Raw genomic sequence first — 22,210 nt, 5'->3', positions numbered from 1 at the left:
AACAACAACAATAATGCGCTTACCTTCGTGTCGCTCTATAATTTTACACAGAACTAGAGGAAGCCTCTTGTTAAGATCATATTGTAGGACATAATGCAGAACTTTGCACAGTCAAAACTAATCAAGTCTAGCAGATTTCAAGGATTTATCAATCTGGACCGTTTATAAGATAAAAGACAGGATCGTATAAACCGACACAGCAAAATCAGATACGTTATAACTTATCACGCTAAAAACTTGTCACTCATGAATCATAACGTCTGTCTGTGTGGTAGACTGAATAATTCTCATAATTATCATTATTATCAGTTTATTCTTCCTATATGTATATATTTCTTGTGATGTTTCATAATTATCACTATCCATTTTCTTATGTATTTCTCTGATTTACATGTGTTTCTCCTTTAAGGGATTATTTACAGATTTATATTCGATAATTCTATAATTATTATAATTACTGTGTTAATCAAAATATATGTTACAACTATTTTGGGATTTAACATAAGAGTTATTGCTTCAAATTAATATGTTATATTATCATAGCTGGAGATGGATGTGTGTGATTGGTTGAACGAAAATGTGCACGCCATTGCGTGCATTTGTAGAGGGAGTTCTCGTGATAGCTTCATTCATGGTAAAGCATCAATGAAGAGAAGAAGCATCGCAATTTATATGTTTGAAAACCGCCAAACTGACCCCAAACCAGCCCAAATTTTGTGCACCCGCCCAAGCCAATTTTTACCCGCACAATCAAATTCAAAACCGCCCAATTGGGCAGGAACCCGTCCAATCTGGCAACACTGCGTCGTTTTCAAGACTGTGATTTAGCTGTAACGTTAGGCCTGTAATTAACGTTACTCGTTAAGCGTTCTCCTCCCATAGAAACCCGTTAGGCTATAAGAAAAACTCTTAATGTGGCTTAATGAATTAAAACCGATTAAACCTGTTTTTAAAAGACGAAACTCAGTTGAGAGCATGATTAATAAATCATACTATGTACAGACAAGCACTGTTTTAATGCATTAAGCCATGTAAGCGTTTTAAAACGAATAATAACGGAATTCCTTATAACGGTTTTGATGGGAGGAAAACGCTAAACGCGCGTTGCGTTCTATCCTGCACTCATCTGCTTGTCTGTACATAAGTATGATTTGTTAATAACGTGTTTTCTGAGTTTGGTCTTTGAAAAACACTGTCTTAATGCATTAAGCCAAATTAAGTGTTTTAAAATGTCCCGAACAGAATGAGGACTGTGCAAAGTAGTCTGTGAAAAAGGTAACTATCTATTTGTCTGTGTAAAGTTTTCCTCTAAGTGATCCAGACCCTCTCAGACTAGACCAGTGGATGCTCAACGTGAAACGACAGAATTGGACTCCTAAAAAGGCTTCTCGTCTGTGCAGTGAACACTTTGAGCACCTCAGCGCCACCCACGTCCCGCCTCTTTGCCCATTTTCGATTATCCGGGAGTGACGCGCGGTGACGCGCTGCCAAGATGGCGACGACCGGCTCCGCCCACTTTGGGCTTCAAAAAAGCTCTTCAGAATTCAACGGGTGACGTCACGCACACTACGTCCATGTTTTTATACAGTCTATGGTTTAAAAATAAAAATAAAAATACAGTCTATGGTTTTCATCAGCACCTCACAATGAGCGAATGTGAGCTACACTGACCCCTACAGACACCTCTGTAGATTGTCACCCACGTTTTGAAACATATTTTTTACTTTTACAGAAATATCCCCCTAATCAAATATTTCTAATATCATTATATAATTGTAATTTGTCTTACAAGTTGGCACGTTTTTTAAATGTTAACATGTGTTTAATTGTATGCTCTATCTATCTATCTATCTATCTATCGCGAAACAAAACGATTCATGAAACAGAGAAAATGTAAAAGGCAATGCACAATATATCAAACCATTGTTTTACAATACCACTGTGACAACATGTCCCACTTTTGGTAAACAAGCTTTTAATCTATCCATATATCCCATTTATATGTTTATATATTTATGTTTACACGCACACACACGCGTTTACTTAGCTATCTAAATGAGGACATTACAACTTCTATTGTTTTTATATACAGATAGTTATACATTTTTTAACCTAAACCCACCCCTAACCCTCACAGAAAACTTTCTGCATTTTTACAATGTCAAAAAACGTTGTTTACTTTATTTTTATACCAGTTTTACAAATGAGGACGTCCCCAAATGGAGTTTTTTTTTTTGGCGATTTTGTCAGGTTTTGCTCACTCTGGGTACACATTTGTCCCCAAAATATGGTTAAGTAGGTACACACACACATAAAAATGTTAAATTACAATTTATAAATTGCAAAGAAGGAAAGATCAAGGTGTGATAAGTTTTATTTTTTATGTCAATATCTCATGGTTCGACAACTTCAAAGCAGCTAATTCAATGCACCTTTTCTCAAATGTCTTCTGAAGTGCTGAATTTCAGTATTAACCCATCATTCTCTGTATAATCAAAAACGTAATCAATATCCCAAGTTTTTGTGATGATAGATAGATAGAAACTTACATCTTTCAAGAAATTTGTTTCTTATTGGTCCTGAAGCAATCCAGTGCATCTGAAGTGTTCCACAACAGCATCATGATATCGCCACCAAACATCAAAAGAACTGAGCTCACATGCAAAGCTCACTAACACCCTGAGTATACAAGATGGTAAGCAGAGTATTTTAAGCAACATACTCAGGAAGTACAGATCTTTTGAGTCACTACTGTACAGCGGAATTACCTTGATTTGTGTTGTTCTTTATGGTTGCTTGGTTTTCCTGATCTGCATAGAGCTGTGTGCAATGATGTCATATTACAAAACAATACAGAAAAAGTCCATGAAGAATTAAAAGCACTATGCTATTCAACACAATGAAATTGTGCACTTTTAATTCCCCTTTTAAACTTTTACACAATAAATTACATTAGAAGTACACTTTTTTTCTGTATAGGTACCCATATCGTCTAACTGCTGTTGACTAATAACACATTAATGCCAGTATAACAGCGTTATGGTGGAATAATATCACACTTTACATCTATTCATACCCACTTTCAGACTACAAAGCTTGGATTGCTGAGACAATGCGGAGAAGTCATGGATTTACACTATATACAGTTTGCAAACGCCAGCCATACAATACAGCACAATTAGCAGACTCAGCACATAATTGCTCGGTTTGCTGGTCATTTATGCCACCCAAAATAAAACAAATTACACAATGGAGCTGCTACAATTGTTACAGTGCATCACTTATCAGTGCTACAGGTGTATAACAAGAATAATAAGACCACTAGGACTGCGCTAATACAGTTGCTTTGTTTGTTGATACTAAGCTGAAATGGTGTGAAATATAATATCTACGAGGATCAGGCAAAACTTTATTTTATGTGTGGGGGAATCAGCTGTCAGGTTGTCCCTTCTTTGCTATTAACACATGGTTTGACATTCAGTCCTTGTTCTTCTGTTGAGAGGATATTCAGGAAGCTGCTGAGGCACAGAGGGCTGGTCTCATCTTTCAGCTCAACTCCAACTCCATCAGTTCAGTCCAGCCCCATGCTTCAATAGTGTCTAAACCAGAAAAGACAACAAATATGTGATGGTTAAAGGGATAGTTTACCCCAAAAATTAATAATCTGTCCTCACTCACTCTCATTTTGGTTCAAACCTGTATGAGTTTCTTTGAAAAATGAAAATGGCCAATTAGTGAACGAGTTGTTCTTTTGAGTAATGAATGAATCAGTCGCTCAGGTTCACCAAACTAGTCTGAATGATTCATACATTAATCAGACTTTGCTACTGACCTCATGAACATGTCGTTTTGTGTTCCACAGAAGAATGAAAAAGTCATACAGGTTTGGAATGACACGAGGGTGAGTAAATGATGACAGAACTTCCATTTTTGGGTGAACTATCCCTTTAAGGCAAGACACTACAGGCAAAAACATTAGGTCAGTTTTGAGATTTTGTTTCAGACTAGTGCATCATCGATCACTAATCATCAAAAATACATTTTTAAGTATTAATTTTACTGCACTTTATCTATTTGTGTCTGTAGATTTCAATTACAATACATATTTTAAAGGCTGTTTGCTCAAAATGAGTTTTTTTCTCATGCACGAGTCAGAAATCTCCACTTCAGCAGCACTTCCACACACCAGACTGTACAGTTTTATTCTTATCTATATTCTGAAGGTTTTTACAGAGGGGGTTGTTCATATATCAATTGCCTGATTTTATAAAACATTTTATTCCTACAAATATGGCAAAAATTCTGGCTGTTATCAGAATTATATGATACATGGAGGGATAAAAAGAAGTCCAAAATCCTCTCAGTAAAAACCTTTGACTTAGCAATCACCTTTGCATTAGATGTTGAGCTTGTCTGAGGTGGGTCTAAGACTCTGGAAAAGTGATGAGTCAATAGCAGCGCTACTGCAATCCTGGATCAGATTCTTGTTGCAGTCACCAAAAGCTGGAGCAGCAGACACTTTGGGATGCGAGACCTGCCCCGTCAGAACGTGGATATCGCCCAAAGCCACAGAAGTCATACTGTTGTGTGAGATCTCACTGACGGGGGAATATTCTGGAACAAGCTCGTCTCTGGACACTGGGCTGCAATGACAAGTATTTTAGTTTATTACAGGGACTGACAATATTTTATCAATGTCGTTAGCATGCTATAATCAGACCTACTTTTTCTGAAATAACGTGGCATGATTTTGTTGGAGGCTAACCTGACATCCATGGACTGGACCCCATCCGAGAGATCATCTGCCCCACAGCTCTTTGTCTCCAGTGGCACAAGGCATATGATTGGAGACTCAGATGTTGCCTTTGGTGGACTGATAATCGCTGTGTTACCTGTTGCGCAAGATTAATGTAGTTTAATCCAAAAGAAAAAAAAATTCAGAGCTATTTTACCAGATTATCAACATTCTATTTTTGTGGAAGAGACAGAAAAAACGAATTTCAGTTCTTAATTACACCACTTGATGGCGCTCTTTCGTTTTTTTTTCTACAGTATAGATAGACCAAATAGATTTTCCACATGCTGAGTCACTCAGCAAGAGACTAATAATAAAGAGCCTGTGTGTGTTTAAGTGAATTTACACAGTGAAAGGGAGGGTTAAATGTTACTACATGCCCACTGTAGAACTGTGGTGTAGTGATAGGGGTCATATCAGTACCTTCAGTTTCCAAGGGAGACGGTGAGATGGACTGGGAAACAGATATGGGGGATGGGACTTCCATCTGCACCTCTTCTTTCTATTCAAAAACATGACAAGCAATATTATTTGCTGCAGTTAGTAAATCTTTGTCATCTGATAATTTATTTACCTTTTCTCCATCAGGTTTTCTTGTCCTTTTCATAATCTCCTCAATACGCTGCCAAAATCACATGCAAACATCATACATCATTAACATCATAAACTTTAATTAAAACATGACCTCAAAACAAGTTTCTTTTTTTCTTAGTATCAGACAAAGTGACAAATAAAGTCTTTTCTGATGTTATGTTTTGATTATTTTTTTCAACCCCTCCCAAAAACCAGATGGTGTGTAAAATACCCAATCAATTCCTGGATAAATGGATAGAATCACACTTTGTTTCTATTTAAATACATCTTGAATATTGAAAACTCAAATATGTTGCAAACAGTTTCTTGTTGACTCTGCACTCTCTTCAATGTTTGAATTGAGTTTTAATCAAGTAATAAATATGTGCATAGAAAAGTAGCCCTTAGAGATTACCACTTTATAATTACTAAACTTCTCTCCTTATAATGCACTTAACATTGCACAATCATTTAAATAGTGTCAATATTAATACATTTCCATGTATTGCTTGCTTCTATATGTAAACAGAGAGAAAAGAAGAACCTTCTTCCTTTGAAGTCTCTCCTGCTCCTCTTGAATTTTCAGAAGCTCTCGCTCCTGTCTCTTCCGTTCAGCCTCTCTATGAACGCGCTGCACTGCTTCCTCCCTCTGCCAAACATCATGACACATCACATCTCCAACTATATCACATTTATCCCTACAGATATTCACAGCTACAGAAGACAGATTGGTGCTGCACGTGTCTGGATGGATGAGTATGTTTGTCTGATGAGTCAGTTTTATTTCTGTGTCGTTTCACTGTCCTTTTTGTATTTATGTAATGATTATTTTGATTTTTTTGGTTTGTTTAAACAGTGAGGTCCAGACATCTGAGACCACTGCTGAAAATGAAATAGATCTTTTTTATTTGTGTTTATTTTTTCAAAATCTAATCTAATCTAATCTAATATAAATTAAATTTCTAATGAAAATGTATTAAATAAAAGTCTATAAAATTTTCAGCAGTCTCAGACTTTTAGTTCCCACTGTTTTAACAATTAATATAATTAATTGTTTTTAATGTAATGTAATATAATATCCCTCTGACCTGTCTGACCACCTCATCCTGGAGCTCCTTCCAACGTTGTTCCTTTTGGTGCCTGTCGTCCAGCTCTCTTTGACAGCGCTCCTCCTCCTGCCTCTGTCTTTTCTCCTCTGCCTCTCGAGCTGCCTGTTCCTGCCGCTGTCTCTCCTCTTCCTGCTGCCTCTGGAGCTCCTCAGCCCTGAGCCTGAGATTCATGGAGAAGATGATATATAATATGGCAGCAAACACATAAATGTGACACACAGACCCTAGAGACACACAATATCTCTACCTTTCCTCTTCTAGCCGTTGCTTTTCTTCCTGCTCCTTCTGTACTCTGGCCAGGCGCCGTCTCTCTGTCAGCAGCCTGGAGGCCTCCTCGGCATCAGTGGTACCTGCTTTCCCAGTGGGAGTTACTGGAGACTCTGAAACACAAGACAGGAGGCACTTAGTCCACGTCACGTGATTGAGATCCCATTGGCACAGCTTTTAAATCAGAAAAAAGTCAGTCATTTTAAATGATGAAAGAATGAGTATTGTTATTGTTAACTGAAATTAAACTAAAACTATTAAAACTGTATAACTGAAATAAAATAAAATAAAAAATAAAAATTTGAAAACTTACACTTACAAAATGAAAATTAGAAATGTCGCCTTGACAAATGAAACAAGATAAGATTAAGTTGAAGTACTAAAATTACTAAAATAAAAATAAACATATATAATATATAAAAATAAAAAAACTATTTAAATATTAAATAAAATCTAAAACTAATAAAAATGACAAAATTATTAAACTTGACCTAAAATGAAACCTGAAAATATAAAAATAAAAGCAAGTTCAAAATAATAATAAATGCTATAATAGTATACAAATAAAAAACTAAAATAAAACTAGACAGAATATTTTTCTTTTGGACTAAATGAACTACTCCTTTAAAAAGACAACACCTGCATTATGTCCAAATTCCTTGCTTGTAGATTTTGTGATTTTCTCTGTTCTGGAGGTCTTTCTCTCTAGAGTGCTGTAGCCTTTACTCTCCATGGACCCTTTCTCCTCTCCTTCCCACCTCTTGTTCTCTAAACATGGCGTTGCGGCTCTGTGTCTCATCGGGGAAGTGGGGTATTGACCCGTGGCTGGGGACTGAATGTGGCTCTTACAGGACTTTGATCTAATTGCAAATGAAAAAAACAAATATACACTCAGTCTAAAGTCTTTAAATAGTCTTTAAATAAATAATGACAACATGTAAAAAATTTGATAAAATACAAAACCTTTTCAGTGTGCTGGGGTTCTTGTGGGTAGAAGAACTTTGGGTGAGTGTTGTTGGAGACTCAAGCTTTTTCATAGATGAGTCAGATAAGGTTTGGGCGATGCTCTTTTCGGGTTTCTCAGTCTAAACACCCAAAACAGACAGCAGAATTATGTATTTGCCCAATTCACTGTTCTAACAAAGCCACAAAGCTACAAAAACCTGAACAATAGTCTCTCAGCCAAAAAAAAAAAAAAATTTTAATATAAAAAAATAGATTTTCTCAGTAACACTTTACAATAAGGTTAAAATTTGGTAACCTGTTCTGTCTATTAACAACAATTTGCAGCATTTATTAATCTATGTTAACGTTAATTTATATTTATTGTTCATGGTTGAATCCTGTGTGTTCATAATACATTAGCTAATTTATTCTTGAAATAACTTTACAATTTATGCATTAGGACATGTATATGTAAACTAACTTTAATAAATGCAGCAGAAGTATTGTTCATTCATGAAAACTAATGCATTAAGTGATAGTATATCCAAAAATTTTAATTCTGTATTCATTTATTAATTTGCTCCAGTGTTATTTTAGTATCACTGAGATACTATTATAGTTTTTGTTATTTTGAATTAGATTTTATTTTTGTATTTTCTGCTTTCAAGTTAATTTTAGTTAGTGTTTTAGTAATTTTTGTTGCATTTTTGTAATTGCTATTGTTTTTTTTGTTTTAAATACCGGTATGTCTATAGTTTTTATTAATTTAATTTAATTTAATTATTTTAGTACATAAAGTTAAATTACTAAATTACTAAAAATGTTGCCTTGGGAACTAGTCGAAATAAAATAAAAGTACGTTTTTGCATATTGCATTTTATTTCAGTTAACATTTAGTTTTTTTCATGTAACAACATTTTTAAAATTGTTTTAGATTTAATTTTTTAACTATAATAAACCTGATTTGCTCATGTCTTTTGACTTTCTTCTAAAAAAGAGGATATTTTGATATCTATGAATAGTTTTTTGTTTCACAGAAGAAAGAAAGTCATACAGGTTTGGAATAAGATGAAGGATGGTAAATCATGACAGGATTTTAATTTTTTGATTGAATTATCCCTTCAAATAATGTTAAGTTTGAATTTTCACCAATATCAACATTTTTACCTTCTAGAATGTTCAAGATATATAATGTAAACATTTTAGAAATACATTCTGAAGTATACAAATAAAAGTATAATATATAAGTATCACATATCTGTCAAAAGACCCCCTGCAGGACATTCACACCCCCGGTTCAAAAATCTACAGCTATAAATCCATGACTGAAACTGGACATGTACAGATCTGTGCAATGCAGTTGCTAGGAGACCAGCTCCTCTGTGGGTTGTGTCCCATTGTGCTTTGCACCACATATAAATATCTGAGCTTTCTGACAAAATGTTAATCACATCTATGCAGATCAGACCTGAGGGCTTTTCGGGGTTGTGGGCGCTCTGGGGTCATCCAGCTGTCCGTAGAATGATGTGCTAACCGTCTTTCGTTCGGCTCTAGCGGGTGAAGCCCTGTAAGGAGACCTGTGAGGGCTGGAGGAGGCTATTCGGGAACAAAGACAAGACACTGAGGGGCCAGAGGTCACAGGAAGGCAAAGGAGCAAATAGGGGCGGGGCAGAAATTGAAATCAATTAAATAGTGAAGGTTAATGCAAAAACACTTGCCTTTCTCTGTCACATTGGGCAAAGTAGCGGAGGAGGAGGAGAGATGCCTGCTCAGGACAGAGTCTGGGGACTCGGGCGAAATCATAAAATCTTGAACTGCAGTGAAACGTATTAAAAAAGGTTCGAGGAAGAAAGAAAACACAGGCACAGGCGGTCATACACTTATCATAATGATGTTAATTCACCCAGAGACTTACAGATGAAAAGTTAATTTTGAAGATAAATGCCAGAGGCTTTCTTTCTGATTAATAATTAGTGGCCATTTGGGTATGAATATTTACACTGATCAAAGACTTTCATGAGCAGCAGGCTCATTTTCATATGAGGTAGATTTCTGAGTTTATGTAGCTCATTTGTGATGTTGCTCGTAGGATTTGCAGGGGAGTTTGCTAAGCTGGCCTGCATTTACAATGAGCTGACAGATGAGAACATGCATCCGGATCCCTTACTAGGTGAGGAACAATATGGCAGACTCCATAGCTGATGCATCTAAACTCTATGTCCTGTTATGGGACCTATGATTGGTTTTAAATCCAGACAGTTAAATTTCCTCATTAATACAATGTTTACATTCACCTTAAAGAAAAAAACACTCAAAAAAACTAAAAAAAGAAAGGAGGTACTTGCCCATGCAAAACCTGATAATAGGGTGTTGTCAGGGCGCTGCAGCATAAATACAGGCTACAGTTGCTGACAAACATACACTCCAAAGAATATAATGATGATTACAACTAGACTTGTACATTTTGTGAAGAAAATGTGAGTGGTGTTTGACTTTGCAAAATCATATACCATCATTTTTTTGACGTTGTGTTTGGTTTCCAGGGTGCTGCTATGTAGTTGCTAATATGTTCTGAGAGGTTTTTAATGAAGAGCATTTAAAATTGGTCTTTGGGGGTCCGTGGAAAAATCGAGAGACCATTTGTTTTCTGTGGATAACACTATAACCGTGTATTTGTTTGAAAATGTGTCTATCCCGGTTGTCTTTTTATATTACAATAATATTTTTCTGATGATATTTATATAATTTTATTTGACTTCAGTACAATAAAAATGTATACAGTATATAATAGAAAACAATATAAAAGCCAATTATTTATAAGTTAATAAATATTTGCTATATTGCTGTTTGGTTGCTATGGTGTTCTAAATGATTCTAATGATTCTAACTGATTCTAGGGTGTTCTCATGATTCTGGTCCCTAGATACATTCATGTCCCTCATTCAAAGATTTGTTTTATCATCAGTCAGGCACAAATTTTAAGTCAGTTCACTTAGAAATTATGTGAAATAAGTGGAAAATTAATAGATGAACAATAACATTAGTGATGCCTTAGCAAGCACCATTAAAAATAAAACTCACCACTGAAATAAACAAGAAAGCAACACAGAGCAACAAAAACATCCATGGATAAGGCCAATACACTGCCGTTCAAAAGTTTGGGGTCAGTAATATTTATTTTATTTTAAGTGATCGTAAAGGATAAAAAGATTTCTATTTCAAATAAATTCTGCTCTTTTAACCTTTTTATTCATCAAAGAATCCTAAAAAAATGTATCATGGTTTCCAAAAATATATTAAGCAGCCCAACTCTTTTCAACACTGATAACAATAAGAAATGTCTCTTGATCACCAGGTCAGCATATTAGAATGATTTCTAAAGGATCATGTGACATATTTCACAATATTACAGATTTTACTGTATTCATGATCAAATAAATGAAGCCTTGGTGAGCATAAGACTTTTTAAAAATCTTACCGACCCTAAACTTTTGAACATTAGTGTAGCTCTTAGGACACATATAACCTACACTTATGTAAAATCTCATGCAACCACAACATCTGAATCACTGTGACTGGATCTTTAGGGAAGTGAACGGGGATGACACATAAAGCAGCAGGAAGTCAGTACCGTTCCTGGATTTGCTGGCAGGAGGATGAGCAGCGGGGTCATTGGCTAAGGAGGCTGAAGCAGCAGGAGAGGGCGGGGCAATCTTAGGATCATCTGTGCGGCAGGTGATGCAAAGCAGAGAAAGTACAGGTGCATGAGCACGAAAGAGTATTTCACAAGATCACAGTGAATATTATGAGAAGTCTTAACAGTGTGTCCCAGTGAAATACTGATATACGCCGTCAGCAGTTTTTTCCTCTGAAGGGAAGCTGCATAATTTCCAGCAGAGCATTTTTCTTTGTATAAAAAAAAAGTAATTTTGCTAATAAACCAGCATGGTAATATGAACCACAGCAAGATGAAATAACCCACAGCACAGCATGCAGCTGATGCGATGATATCAGGTTATCAGAGAGCCTAATGTTTTCAAAGGGCGACCATAAACTTATTCTCAATCCTTGTCCACAAAGCAAAACAGACGGTACATGCATGTCGTCTAGATATATTATTAGACTGACTCAGGATCAAGCAGTGTGGTGAGAAGTCTTGCCTGATCAAGCAGGATCAGGACAGTGTAAATAATTGATGTAGTTATGAATGCACCACAGATTCAGGGTGGTGCTTTCACATCTGTCTTGAAAGCAGCATTATTTTCTTAATTTGATTTACCTGAGCCTCAGGTCTACTGAGGAGTTATACACTGAAAAAAAAAATAGTGTAAAAACAATTTTAATTCAGAAATCACTAGTAAATTTCACCATATCAAAGAAACTGCAAGTAACCCATAGAACTGAACATGAGACTTTGAAAGTAGAAAGACTGAAATGTACAGGGAAAAAAGGCATTATTTAAAGTCAGAACAAAGCAGTGACAGAGCAAAAAGCCTTTGGCTGCGCAGTCTAATATACCCTGTGCAGTCATAGTGACAGCACAGTTTAGGGTGTTTGTTCTCTAGCTAAAACAGCTCAAATTGCCTCTTGCCCCCAGGCAGCTATTGCACAGATGATTTACAAAGCCTACGAGTCTGTCATCGATCATTGACAGTGCTAACCTTGAGACAGAGTGTTTTTATGCGACTGAGGCGACTCCTTGAGATCAGCAACAGCTCGATGTCTGTGTGTCACTGCAGCTCCCTCAAAAAACAGCTGCATTTTCATCCCACAGCTGCTGTATCAGTCAATATCCCAGTCGGTTTTAAAACAAAAGGGCTGCAGTGCAGTTCCCACACCCTGTTTTCCTCTCTCTCCATCCATTCCCGCTCCCCACGGCCCTGAGAGTAGTTCACACAAGGGACCCTCCACGCCCTGGCAAGCGCACACACACTCACCCTCGCAGACTCCTGGAGGTCCGCCCCAGGTCCAGCGTTTGGGCCTCTGGTCCGCCAGCAGGTTCCGCCCCATGGAACGTCGCATCAGGGCCTCCAGTCGCTCCTGCTCGTTGCGTTCCAAAACAGGAAAGAAAAGAGACTCTCTGACCGAGCTTTCGCTACGCCGATGAGTGGACGGGGATGAGGCTGGCTGCTCCATGGCGACCACCTCTCCTATCCGTCTCTGACTCTCCCTCTCTCCCTGTTCTTCCTCCTCGTATGTGTGTGAGCAAAATGACGAGGGCCTTGCCTTCTGTTTCTGCCTCTCTCTCCCTCACTCTCAGTGACTCTCTCTTTGTAGCTCTCTCCTCCCAGGTGACTGTGTGTCTAAGAGAGCGTACAGCCAGACGGAGTAGAGAACGGCTATAACTCCACCCACATCCTCCCCCCTCAGCGGCTGACATAAATGGTGAGCACACGCACACAGAGTGAGTATTATAATGACACAGGTTGTATCAGTGAAAATAGGAAAGCCTATATGTATTTTCCTGAATTTCTCTGTACCCCACCCCACGCTCTGCATTTCCTTTAACCAGTATAACCTTGTTTCTCCCTCTTATTTTTACATTTTAATTGATTTAGCATAACTCATAACCCTTTCCAAAGCACAGATGTTTACACATGTAAAATACACAATTAAATAGCTCCCCAGGAAAAAACTATAAAATCAATAAAGCAATAAAATCATAACAGTGAAATAGCATGGCTCTCTTAAGTACTTCATTCTGATTGGTCAACACTGTATTATATATCTTTGTATATATATATATATATATATATATATACCTGACCGCCCCAGGTCACCAATTTTCTACATACAGTAGCTGTTCTAGTTTATCTCATGTCACTCTGTAGCCTTTTTTTATGATAAAAAAATGCATTTACAAAGGGATTCCTTGTGAAAAAGAAGAGCACTTAACTGTATTGCACTTGTAGTGTACTACAAATCTTAAAAGTATATATTTAAAAAAAAGGTACATGCAGATAATATAATATTAAAGAAATGAAATAAAAATGACTGTTTCCCAACAAAATGAAGGACACTTTTAAAAAAGTGCACCTAGTAATAATGCCAAAATAAAAGTTTTATTTCAAAGTACATACTGAATCAGTTTCAATAATCTTAGACTTATCTTGATGTGTTGAATGACAAAGCACATGTTAACTTACTTGATTATAATTTTAAACTCTATTGTTTTATTCAATACAAGTTTCAACAGAAATTACATTAAAGTATAATTTGGTTTACCATAAATGCTTGTTAATGTTCAGCAGTACAGTTTAACCATATTTCAAAGACATTAAAAGTAATTATTAAATTACATATAAAGATGTACTTAAGTCCTATGTAAGTGAGTCAAAAAGCGCTAATTCAACTAATTGCTTTCATACCAAATTAAAATACAATACATTTTCATTTAATTGCAATTATGTAGCTAAGTGTCAGAAAACATTACATTTAATTTGCACATAATTATAATTTTTTAAAGTACAGTATATTCTTTCTGTAATAAGTGCTCTGTTTTTTTTAAAAGAGTACTTCTTTTTCACAAGAGATAATTCACCCAAAATGAACACTCTGTCATCATTTACTCACAATCATGTCATCCCAAACCCCATGATATTATTTCTTCCGTGGATTTAAAAAGATGAATTTTCAGAGAACATTCTGGTTGCTCTTTTTCATATAATGAAAGTGAATGGGGACTAGAACTCTCAAGGTCTAAAATCACAAACAACCTCCATCAAAAGTATCATAAAAGCAGTTCACATGACTTGTGAGATATTCTGAGTATTCTGAAGGTGTACGGTAGCTTTGTGTGATGAATCAATTGAAATTCAAAAACCATTGTTCCTCACAAAGATACATTGTTAGTGCAAACATTGTGATAACATTTATGATACTTATATAATGCTTCTGTGTCATTTTGTAGCTTAACACATCCAGCCCCTATTCACTTTAATTATAAGGAAAAGCACAAGGCAGGCTATTTTTCAAAAATTCACCTTTTGTTTTCCAAAGAAGTCAGCCACGTCACACAGGTGAACATGAAGGTGAATAATGACAGACTCATCTTAATTTAGCCATGTAATCAGCAATAATGTAGTCATAATCACAAAATAAACCCTTTAGGGTGATGCAAAACCCCTCTTGCATCTTACATTCTCCTTTGACATCTCGTTATTTTTTAAATTTGATTAATCTGATGAAGAAGACTGCAAAAAAGGTGATGAATGGCTTGAGCATACATAAAACTAGGTGGCTCACGCTGCATATTGTCTGCAGGTGGACGTAAGGAGGCCAAGCTACTGCTATAGATTTGATACCACTGCAGATAGAGGAGCCAGAATTCATTTAAATCCAAACACTGGCCAAGATCAGAGTCATTTGAGGTAAGACTAGACATAACAGAGGCAGCACTTCCATACCAGAACACAGAAACAGTACCACACCCCGCACACAATGATCCACTGCCTAACTGTAGTCTCTGTAAGTAGGCATCTTAATCACACCGTACTGTATTTTTCCTTTTAGCTTCTTCAGACACGCCCTTTCTATGACACACCGTGTTTTTCTAGAGTAATTTGATTTGTATATATCAGTTAAGAATGAATATCGGGAACAGTGAGGTCATTTGATCACTCCAGAGAGAGTCACCAATCATTGCAGCATCTGACTGGGGGTGGCTAGTATTCAATCAATATAAACAAAGACAAAACTCAATGCCACAAAAGGTGGGAACTCTAGGAGGTTAAATTCAACGTGAATAAATACGTAATTACACACAGGTTCTGAAAACTATTCATAAATTTATAAAATCTAACCAGTAAAAATGTCAACATCACAATCTGAACATCTTGAGCTAATATAAATAGCTACTGCAGGGCTCGACAGTGCGACCATTTCATGAAAACTACTGCGTGCGACTATGAAATTTTATTTAGGAGCACTAGTGCGACTGACCCGATCATCATCATACTTGTGATTGCGCTCAGTGGAGCTTTCAAAGGTTTCTACGTGTTTTTGCAGCGTCGAGTAATGTATCACAGACATATCTCACGAATCCTTTCATAAGCAAAGTGTAGACAGGGTGTTTTAATAAAGTTAGAGGAGTCAAATATTACCTCGTAATGGGAAGGCTACTTTTTGATAACATTGTGGATTATTGATTAGAAGGTGCTCCTAAAATTTTGAACGTGCTCCTAAATTTTTTAAGTTAGGAGCACAAGTGCTCCTAAAAAGAAAAGTAAGCGTCGAGCCCTGTACTGCCAGCCTTGTATTGTGCTTTTGCATATTTTTAGCTAAAATCTGTTTATTGGCGTTCCACCTTTGTCAGTTGCTTGACTTTGGCTTTCATATTACCATATGAAACATAGTGGAATGGTTTCCTACACCTCAAAAATTACATTTTTGCTTTGGTTTAAAGATGATGTGTGTAATTTCTGTGGCATCAGCAAAAATGCAAAGATAATAAATGTTTCCAATCAGATTTTTCAAATACTCCCTGGATCTTCCATTGTTTGGATGAAAAACTAGTCCCGCCCCCAAACTCATGCCATTGGTTAAGTGTATGTTGTTTTCTTGAGATCAAGGGGTCAAAGTTTAGCATAGATATAGACTATAATATAATTAAATATTAGCAATATACGGTTTATACACTACCGTTCAAAAGTTAGGGCTGGTAAGAATATTAAATGTTTTTGAAAGAAGTCTCTTATGCTCATCAAGATGGCATATATTCGATCTCAAATGCAGTAAAAACAGGAATATTGTTTGTGAAACATTATTACAGTTTCAAATAATTATTTTCTATTTGAATATATTTTAAAATGTCATTTATTCCTGTGATGGCAAAGCTGAATTTTCAGCATCATTACTCCAGTCTTCAGTGCCATATGATTCATTCAGAAATCATTCTAATATGCTGATTTGCATCTCAAGAAACATTTATTATTATCAGTGTTGAAAACAGCTTAACTTAACAGAAACTGTGAGTCAGGCATCTTAGGTGAATAGAAGGTTATGATGAATAGAAATTGTAAAATTTATAAAGACAAATATCTTTACTGTCACTTTTGATCAGTTTAATGCTGAATAAATGTATTAATTGTATTATGTTAATATATGTATACAATGTGTATTAATTTCTTTCAAAAAAGGAAAGAAAAAAAATCTTACTGACCCCAAAAATTCAACAGTAGTGCATATTACTTACATTTTTCCCTATCTGCTGCATTTGACTCCAAAAACTGTATGTTGAAGTATTTTAATAGCTAAAAATTACACACACCACCTTAAAGATTACGCAAACTGGAAAAAAAAATTAATAGCAAGAAACTATGCATAATAAGAATATAATTTTATCATAATATTACAAACTAAATCCAAAATAAAAGAATGCAGAGATAAGAAGGTATATGAGAAAAAAAAACTTAATATCTGCCCTATGAGTGGATACCCCAAAGAGAATAAAGTTTGGCTGTAACCCCTGACCTTTTCCTCCTCCATGCGCTGCCTCCTTTTCTCATCCACAGCAGAACGACGGAGCATCTCCTTTTGCCGCTGCTCCTCCAGACGCTTCCCTCGCTCCACCAGAGAGCGTTCATACTGCTGCTGTGCACGCTGTTCCTTCTCCAAGAGAGCTCGCTCCCGCCCAGCTAGACACAAGGTGGGGGTGTATGGGATCAATTTTCCACCAAAAGTATTGCAGTCACGGATAAAAAAGTAACAATCGTGAAACCAAAATTTAAAAACACAAGTAAAAATATATTGCACAAAATTTAAAAATTAAAGCAAAGTTTTCACAATAGCAAACAATGGTCACAGATCGAAAAATAATAAGTGTATATAAAAAATGTAATAACGCATTTTAAAAAAATTATAAGCATGAATCAAAACTTTAAGCACATTTAAAATCATATTGCACAAAACTGAAATATTAATGCTAAATTATCCGATTTGCACACAAAATCATGTTTTCCTTGGTTGTATTTCTTTCCACACTTTCCACACTGAGCGCGAAAAAGATAAACTAATATCGGACGCAATTACGCGCTGGAATAAAACAATAGATTTCTATGGATGCTTCCACATAGACCGCGAACATTCGCGCACCGAAAATTCGAATGTTTTTTTTTTAAACCAGTCCGATGAATCTTTTCAGTCTCGCAAAGCGAAAACACGGGCCGTCCAATAAGATTTTAGCTAGGATCACGTGACTGGAGCAGCTGCTGTTGCACAAAAGGGTGAGAGTGGTGGCGCTGTTTCGAAACCCAGTGTAAACAAACACCTAGTGATGGGAGAAACTCACGGGTTCACATAGATTGCCCCCCTAAGGTGAACTATTGAAATTTTGAAACGGTTCGAAACAGTTATGACGTAACAAAGCCTCGTTTACTGAAATCACGTGACTTTGGCATTCTGATACGCGCTCCGAACCACTGTTTCGAAACAATTGATTCGCAAATTGATCCCATAGGAGCGAACATGGGTAAGTCTATAGATTGCCCAGACACTGGACAGGCCAAGCCTCTCCCTACCTGCTGACAATACTGATTCATTTGTGCTAAGCACTTAGTGGTATTATCAGAAGTCTTCCGCTGCTCAAGAGCAATCGGATTCAGTGATGAATGAAGCAGTAGTCTATTGCCCTGGAATAAACCTCTGCTTTAACTTATCCACAAGATTGTCACGAAATCCATTCAGGAATTAAACAGTGGTTATTAATCAAAATCAACTATAGATCACAATCAGAAGTTATTACAAGCACTTGATGATAGTTTAAAGTGGGTGAGCAATGAAAGCAACGTTCGTCAGCGATTCGCCTCGCTTTTTCGCATCGCGCTCAGTGTGGAAAGGCCTTCAGACATTTTCTGCTCATATTTTAATTTTTTGTATGCTTTTGCTGTTTTTCACTTCGCTCTTGTTTGCATGTTCTGCGCTTGCTTTTCCAAATGTTGCGGTTAGAGTTTCATGTAAATCAGGGTGGGCTTAATCGTCATTATTGGTCCACTAGTTCTAGACTGACAGCTCCTCCTCTAGCCAATCAGTCAAAGTGGGGAGTTGACGACACTCCAATGCGCCTCATTAGCTGCCGATGCTCAGTGTTCACTTGTACAGGTGAAGATGGACAACTGTCAGCTGGGGTAACATCTATCCATACAGGACACCGTTATATGTGTCTGCCTGTCACTGCTGTATGCCTACCTGGCGATCCTAGCGACCCGTCACCGTTATATTCACCTATATTTTACGTTTCTTATTTTTTATCTGTGACTGCAATACTTTTGGCAGAAAACTGATCCCATAGGAGCGAACATGGGTAAGTCTATAGATTGCCCAGACACTGGACAGACCAAGCCTCTCCCTACCTGCTGACAATACTGATTCATTTGTGCTAAGCACTTAGTGGTATTATCAGAAGTCTTCCGCTGCTCAAGAGCAATCGGATTCAGTGATGAATGAAGCAGTAGTCTATTGCCCTGGAATAAACCTCTGCTTTAACTTATCCACAAGATTGTCACGAAATCCATTCAGGAATTAAACAGTGGTTCTTAACAAGGCAAGATGTTTTAGACAATATAGAAAGGAACATATCCCACTGATAAGCTACCACTAAATATTGTAGAAACTTAATTTGCTGTAAAGTTGCTTTGCAATGATTTGTATCGTGAAAAGCGCTGTACAAATAAACTTGAATTGAATTGAATTGAAATAATTTCCTTGTTGACAGTAATAACTGAATAAAAGACTTGCAGCTCACCTTTGCTCCTATCTTTCTCCTCTCTTTTATCTTTGGCCAGTCGAATTCTGTCCTTCTTCGAGCCTCCATCTTTGCATGAGAAAGGAAACGAAATGTTGAAATGCACATAAACAGTGAACACACCTTTAGGAGTCTGTGCAATCTTCTCTCAAACCAACGACGTAACCAAATATTCAAGTCCCTCAGTGTCTATGGTTATAGCCCAGTTACAAGCTGGTGGAAACCACTGGCTTTAATTGTGTAATAGTATGCAAATATATGCAGTCAAAATGCTCCAGGGGAACACAAAAATGATTTTTCGTGAAGTGATTTTCCACGATTCACAGCAGAGCCTGTAGCACAGTCTGTTAGATCCCTGTTAGCTTCAAATCTAAAGCACATTTGACAAAGCACATTTTTGCTTTAGTTTTTAATTTATATCAGACAGTATGCATTGTTAAATCATTATAAGAATCTTTCAATAAACATAAGAATCTAATCAATAAACCCAGTATCAAACACATTTATTTTGATCTGTCTGTTCGAAAAATAACTATAAATAGCTTGCAGTGGAAACCAGGGATAGTTTTCACATCAAATGTACAACCATAACTATAAGATTTTGAGTACAATTAAATGTGTTTTCTATGGCAATGATTTTGTACTTTAGTTTCAAATATTTTTTGTAAATTGTCTTAAATTAGAACTTCTGGGCTGTTTAAAATGCTACACAGTTTATTAATTTGTCTGCTAAAACAGTGGTTTGATATTTTTACTGTTTCTTGAATTTTATTGCGTTTTTAATTAACTGTTTCTTTCTTTCTTTCTAATAACAGTGAGGAAATGTAAGGTATCTGTATAAACAGAAATTTAACCGAATTTAATCGAAATTTAACAGAAATTGAGAAGAATATACTGGCATAAACAGTGTGACAACTAGCCTCTGTATATCTTCCCTATATGATAAAATCAGTTTTTTTTAATTCAACAACAACATAATATTAAATGTATTGTTTTTGCATACTGTACATTGCAAAAACGTCTGTTTCGTTTCATAAGGGTTACGCACTCTTCACCTGGACAGGTCAGTCAGGTTTCCCATCCTCCTCTCACCTCAGCAGCCTGTTTCCATGACAACAGCTCAAGAAGCTCGCTTTCCCAGTTATCCGTTCCTCAATACTGTCATTATCTGGGTGAGGCTTCTTTTTAAAGAATGAAAATATAACATAGCATAACGTACCTGTCAGGTTTTCCACGATGGTGGCCATTTCCAGTTTATCTATGGGAGTTTTCCAACGACCAATATCAAGATGACATTCCGCCCCATTCAAATATCAATCACTATTTAAGTTGAAAAAAAAACGCGACGGAAAACTAAACAGTTTCACAGATTCATCCGAACACCACCTTGGTCTTCGACCAGATATTACTGGCGAAGGCTGAAGGCAGAGCCACAAGACCGCGAGGTTCTAATAAATTATAACACGCACGACCAATTGCCGCGTGCACGCGCGCGTAAGCAATGCACCCAAGAGCAAAGCATTACGTCATAGTTTACGTTGCGCTATATTTGGAAAGCTCAGGAGCTGAGCACAGGGCAGAAATTTCCCATTTATTTCCCCTGGAGACGTTTAATTAAACGTGCCTAGAAATATATAGCCACAGCCTACTTCAGTGATCACAAAGGGAAACAAGGGATGCCATTTATCTAATTAACAATATGAGCGGTAAAGACTGCTCAAATATCTGCCTGGATTATGTGCACGCAAAATGTGCTCGATCATCTTTAAAGACTTCTAGAATAGACATCCATTTAGAGAAGTGTGATTGAATTTTTAAAGGACAATTTTAAACAAACCAAATATGACATTACGGAATATATGGGCTATTTTCACACCACAGTACTATCCTCCAAGTCTGTGTTAACATCTGTCTAAGCATGTAGACGCATGTGCTATAGACTACCTCTGTTTTCACACTACAACACACGTGATGGGCCGAAACAAACTCGGACTAATATCACTCAAGACTATGGCTAGACACTCACTTACTATAAATATACTGCTTTTTTTTTTTAACCCACACAATTCAAAACATCTGCAACAAAAACAAAACATTACATAATCATTTTGGACATTTCATAAATACTGGAGGTAAAAAATTATTTCCCCACAAGATGGAGAAACCTGGTGTATAGTAATAAAAAATATTAAGGACGATGACTGACATTTCAAAAGCGTAAAATACACATTTCTAGGATTCTGAATGTTGTTGAATTTTATTTCAAAATCACAGGTTTTCTAATCAAAAGCAGCAGAGAACAAAAAGCAACCATCACAAGCTCATCAAAACAATACACCTACAATTAACAGGTTATAACCAACAACCAACATGCTCATTCAAAAGGGCCAGTCTGCAAGAATACAGTCAATAAACTCTCATAATTCTTGCATTAAGTAGCCTATTTGCATACAAAAATACTTCCTCATTCTGGTTATTTGCTTTGTGAGCTATCATTTTAGAAAGTAAAAAACGTTTCCATTTTCATCTTACAAATATTTCTGTTGCTGATGTTTACTGTAGTTTAGTATCAAGCTATTATGTTGTAACTAAGTAACAACTGTGAAGTATTACATAAAGCTTCAATATTAATTACCTTCATAAATTCAGCAGCCCTGTAAAATGAGTATTCAATTATCATCATTTAAAGTAGACAAGAACACAAAACAAAATTAGGATGGATTAAAACAAAGAGCTAACCAGACAGGCTTTCTGAACAAATGCATCACACAATGCATCATT

At 36.4% G+C, this 22,210-nt stretch overlaps 1 protein-coding gene across 5 annotated transcripts; it reads right to left on the bottom strand.

Moving 5' to 3' along the window:
* Positions 1–2,550: 2,550 nt before the first annotated feature.
* LOC107721918 (ensconsin-like) lies at positions 2,551–20,896 on the bottom strand. Of its 5 annotated transcripts, XM_016530144.1 has the most exons (18): positions 20,649–20,896; positions 19,430–19,498; positions 17,161–17,324; positions 12,905–12,992; positions 12,627–12,872; positions 11,321–11,413; positions 9,408–9,503; positions 9,158–9,285; positions 7,708–7,829; positions 7,384–7,604; positions 6,725–6,857; positions 6,457–6,637; positions 5,913–6,017; positions 5,370–5,417; positions 5,219–5,297; positions 4,766–4,892; positions 4,390–4,643; positions 2,551–3,599 (listed from the first exon to the last, which is right to left on the bottom strand). In XM_016530144.1, exons 1-17 carry the CDS (start codon positions 20,674–20,676, stop codon positions 4,397–4,399), a joined length of 2,175 nt encoding a protein of 724 aa, XP_016385630.1. In that variant the 5' UTR covers positions 20,677–20,896; the 3' UTR covers positions 2,551–3,599; positions 4,390–4,396. The 5 variants fall into 5 exon arrangements, with proteins under 5 accessions (XP_016385630.1, XP_016385625.1, XP_016385626.1 ...); XM_016530139.1 differs by lacking the exon at positions 12,905–12,992 and having other exon boundaries at positions 12,627–12,729; XM_016530140.1 differs by lacking the exons at positions 9,408–9,503; positions 12,905–12,992 and having other exon boundaries at positions 9,158–9,309; positions 12,627–12,729.
* Between the last annotated feature and the right edge of the window lie 1,314 nt (positions 20,897–22,210).

The sequence above is a fragment of the Sinocyclocheilus rhinocerous genome, unplaced genomic scaffold (genome assembly GCF_001515625.1).
Source record: "Sinocyclocheilus rhinocerous isolate Xijiao unplaced genomic scaffold, SAMN03320098_v1.1 scaffold90, whole genome shotgun sequence".
Taxonomy (NCBI): Eukaryota; Metazoa; Chordata; class Actinopteri; order Cypriniformes; family Cyprinidae; genus Sinocyclocheilus; species Sinocyclocheilus rhinocerous.
Note: the sequence above shows the minus strand (reverse complement) of the source record. Positions and strands in the feature narration are given on the sequence as shown.

Excerpts from the sequence above, each read along its gene's own strand:
- LOC107721918 (XM_016530144.1), bottom strand. The coding sequence starts at position 20,676 with ATGGCCACCATCGTGGAAAACCTGACAG. Across the intron at positions 19,499-20,648 it reads CATCGTGGAAAACCTGACAG|ATGGAGGCTCGAAGAAGGAC; the intron begins GTACGTTATGCT and ends TCTCATGCAAAG. Across the intron at positions 17,325-19,429 it reads GGAGAAAGATAGGAGCAAAG|CTGGGCGGGAGCGAGCTCTC; the intron begins GTGAGCTGCAAG and ends CCTTGTGTCTAG.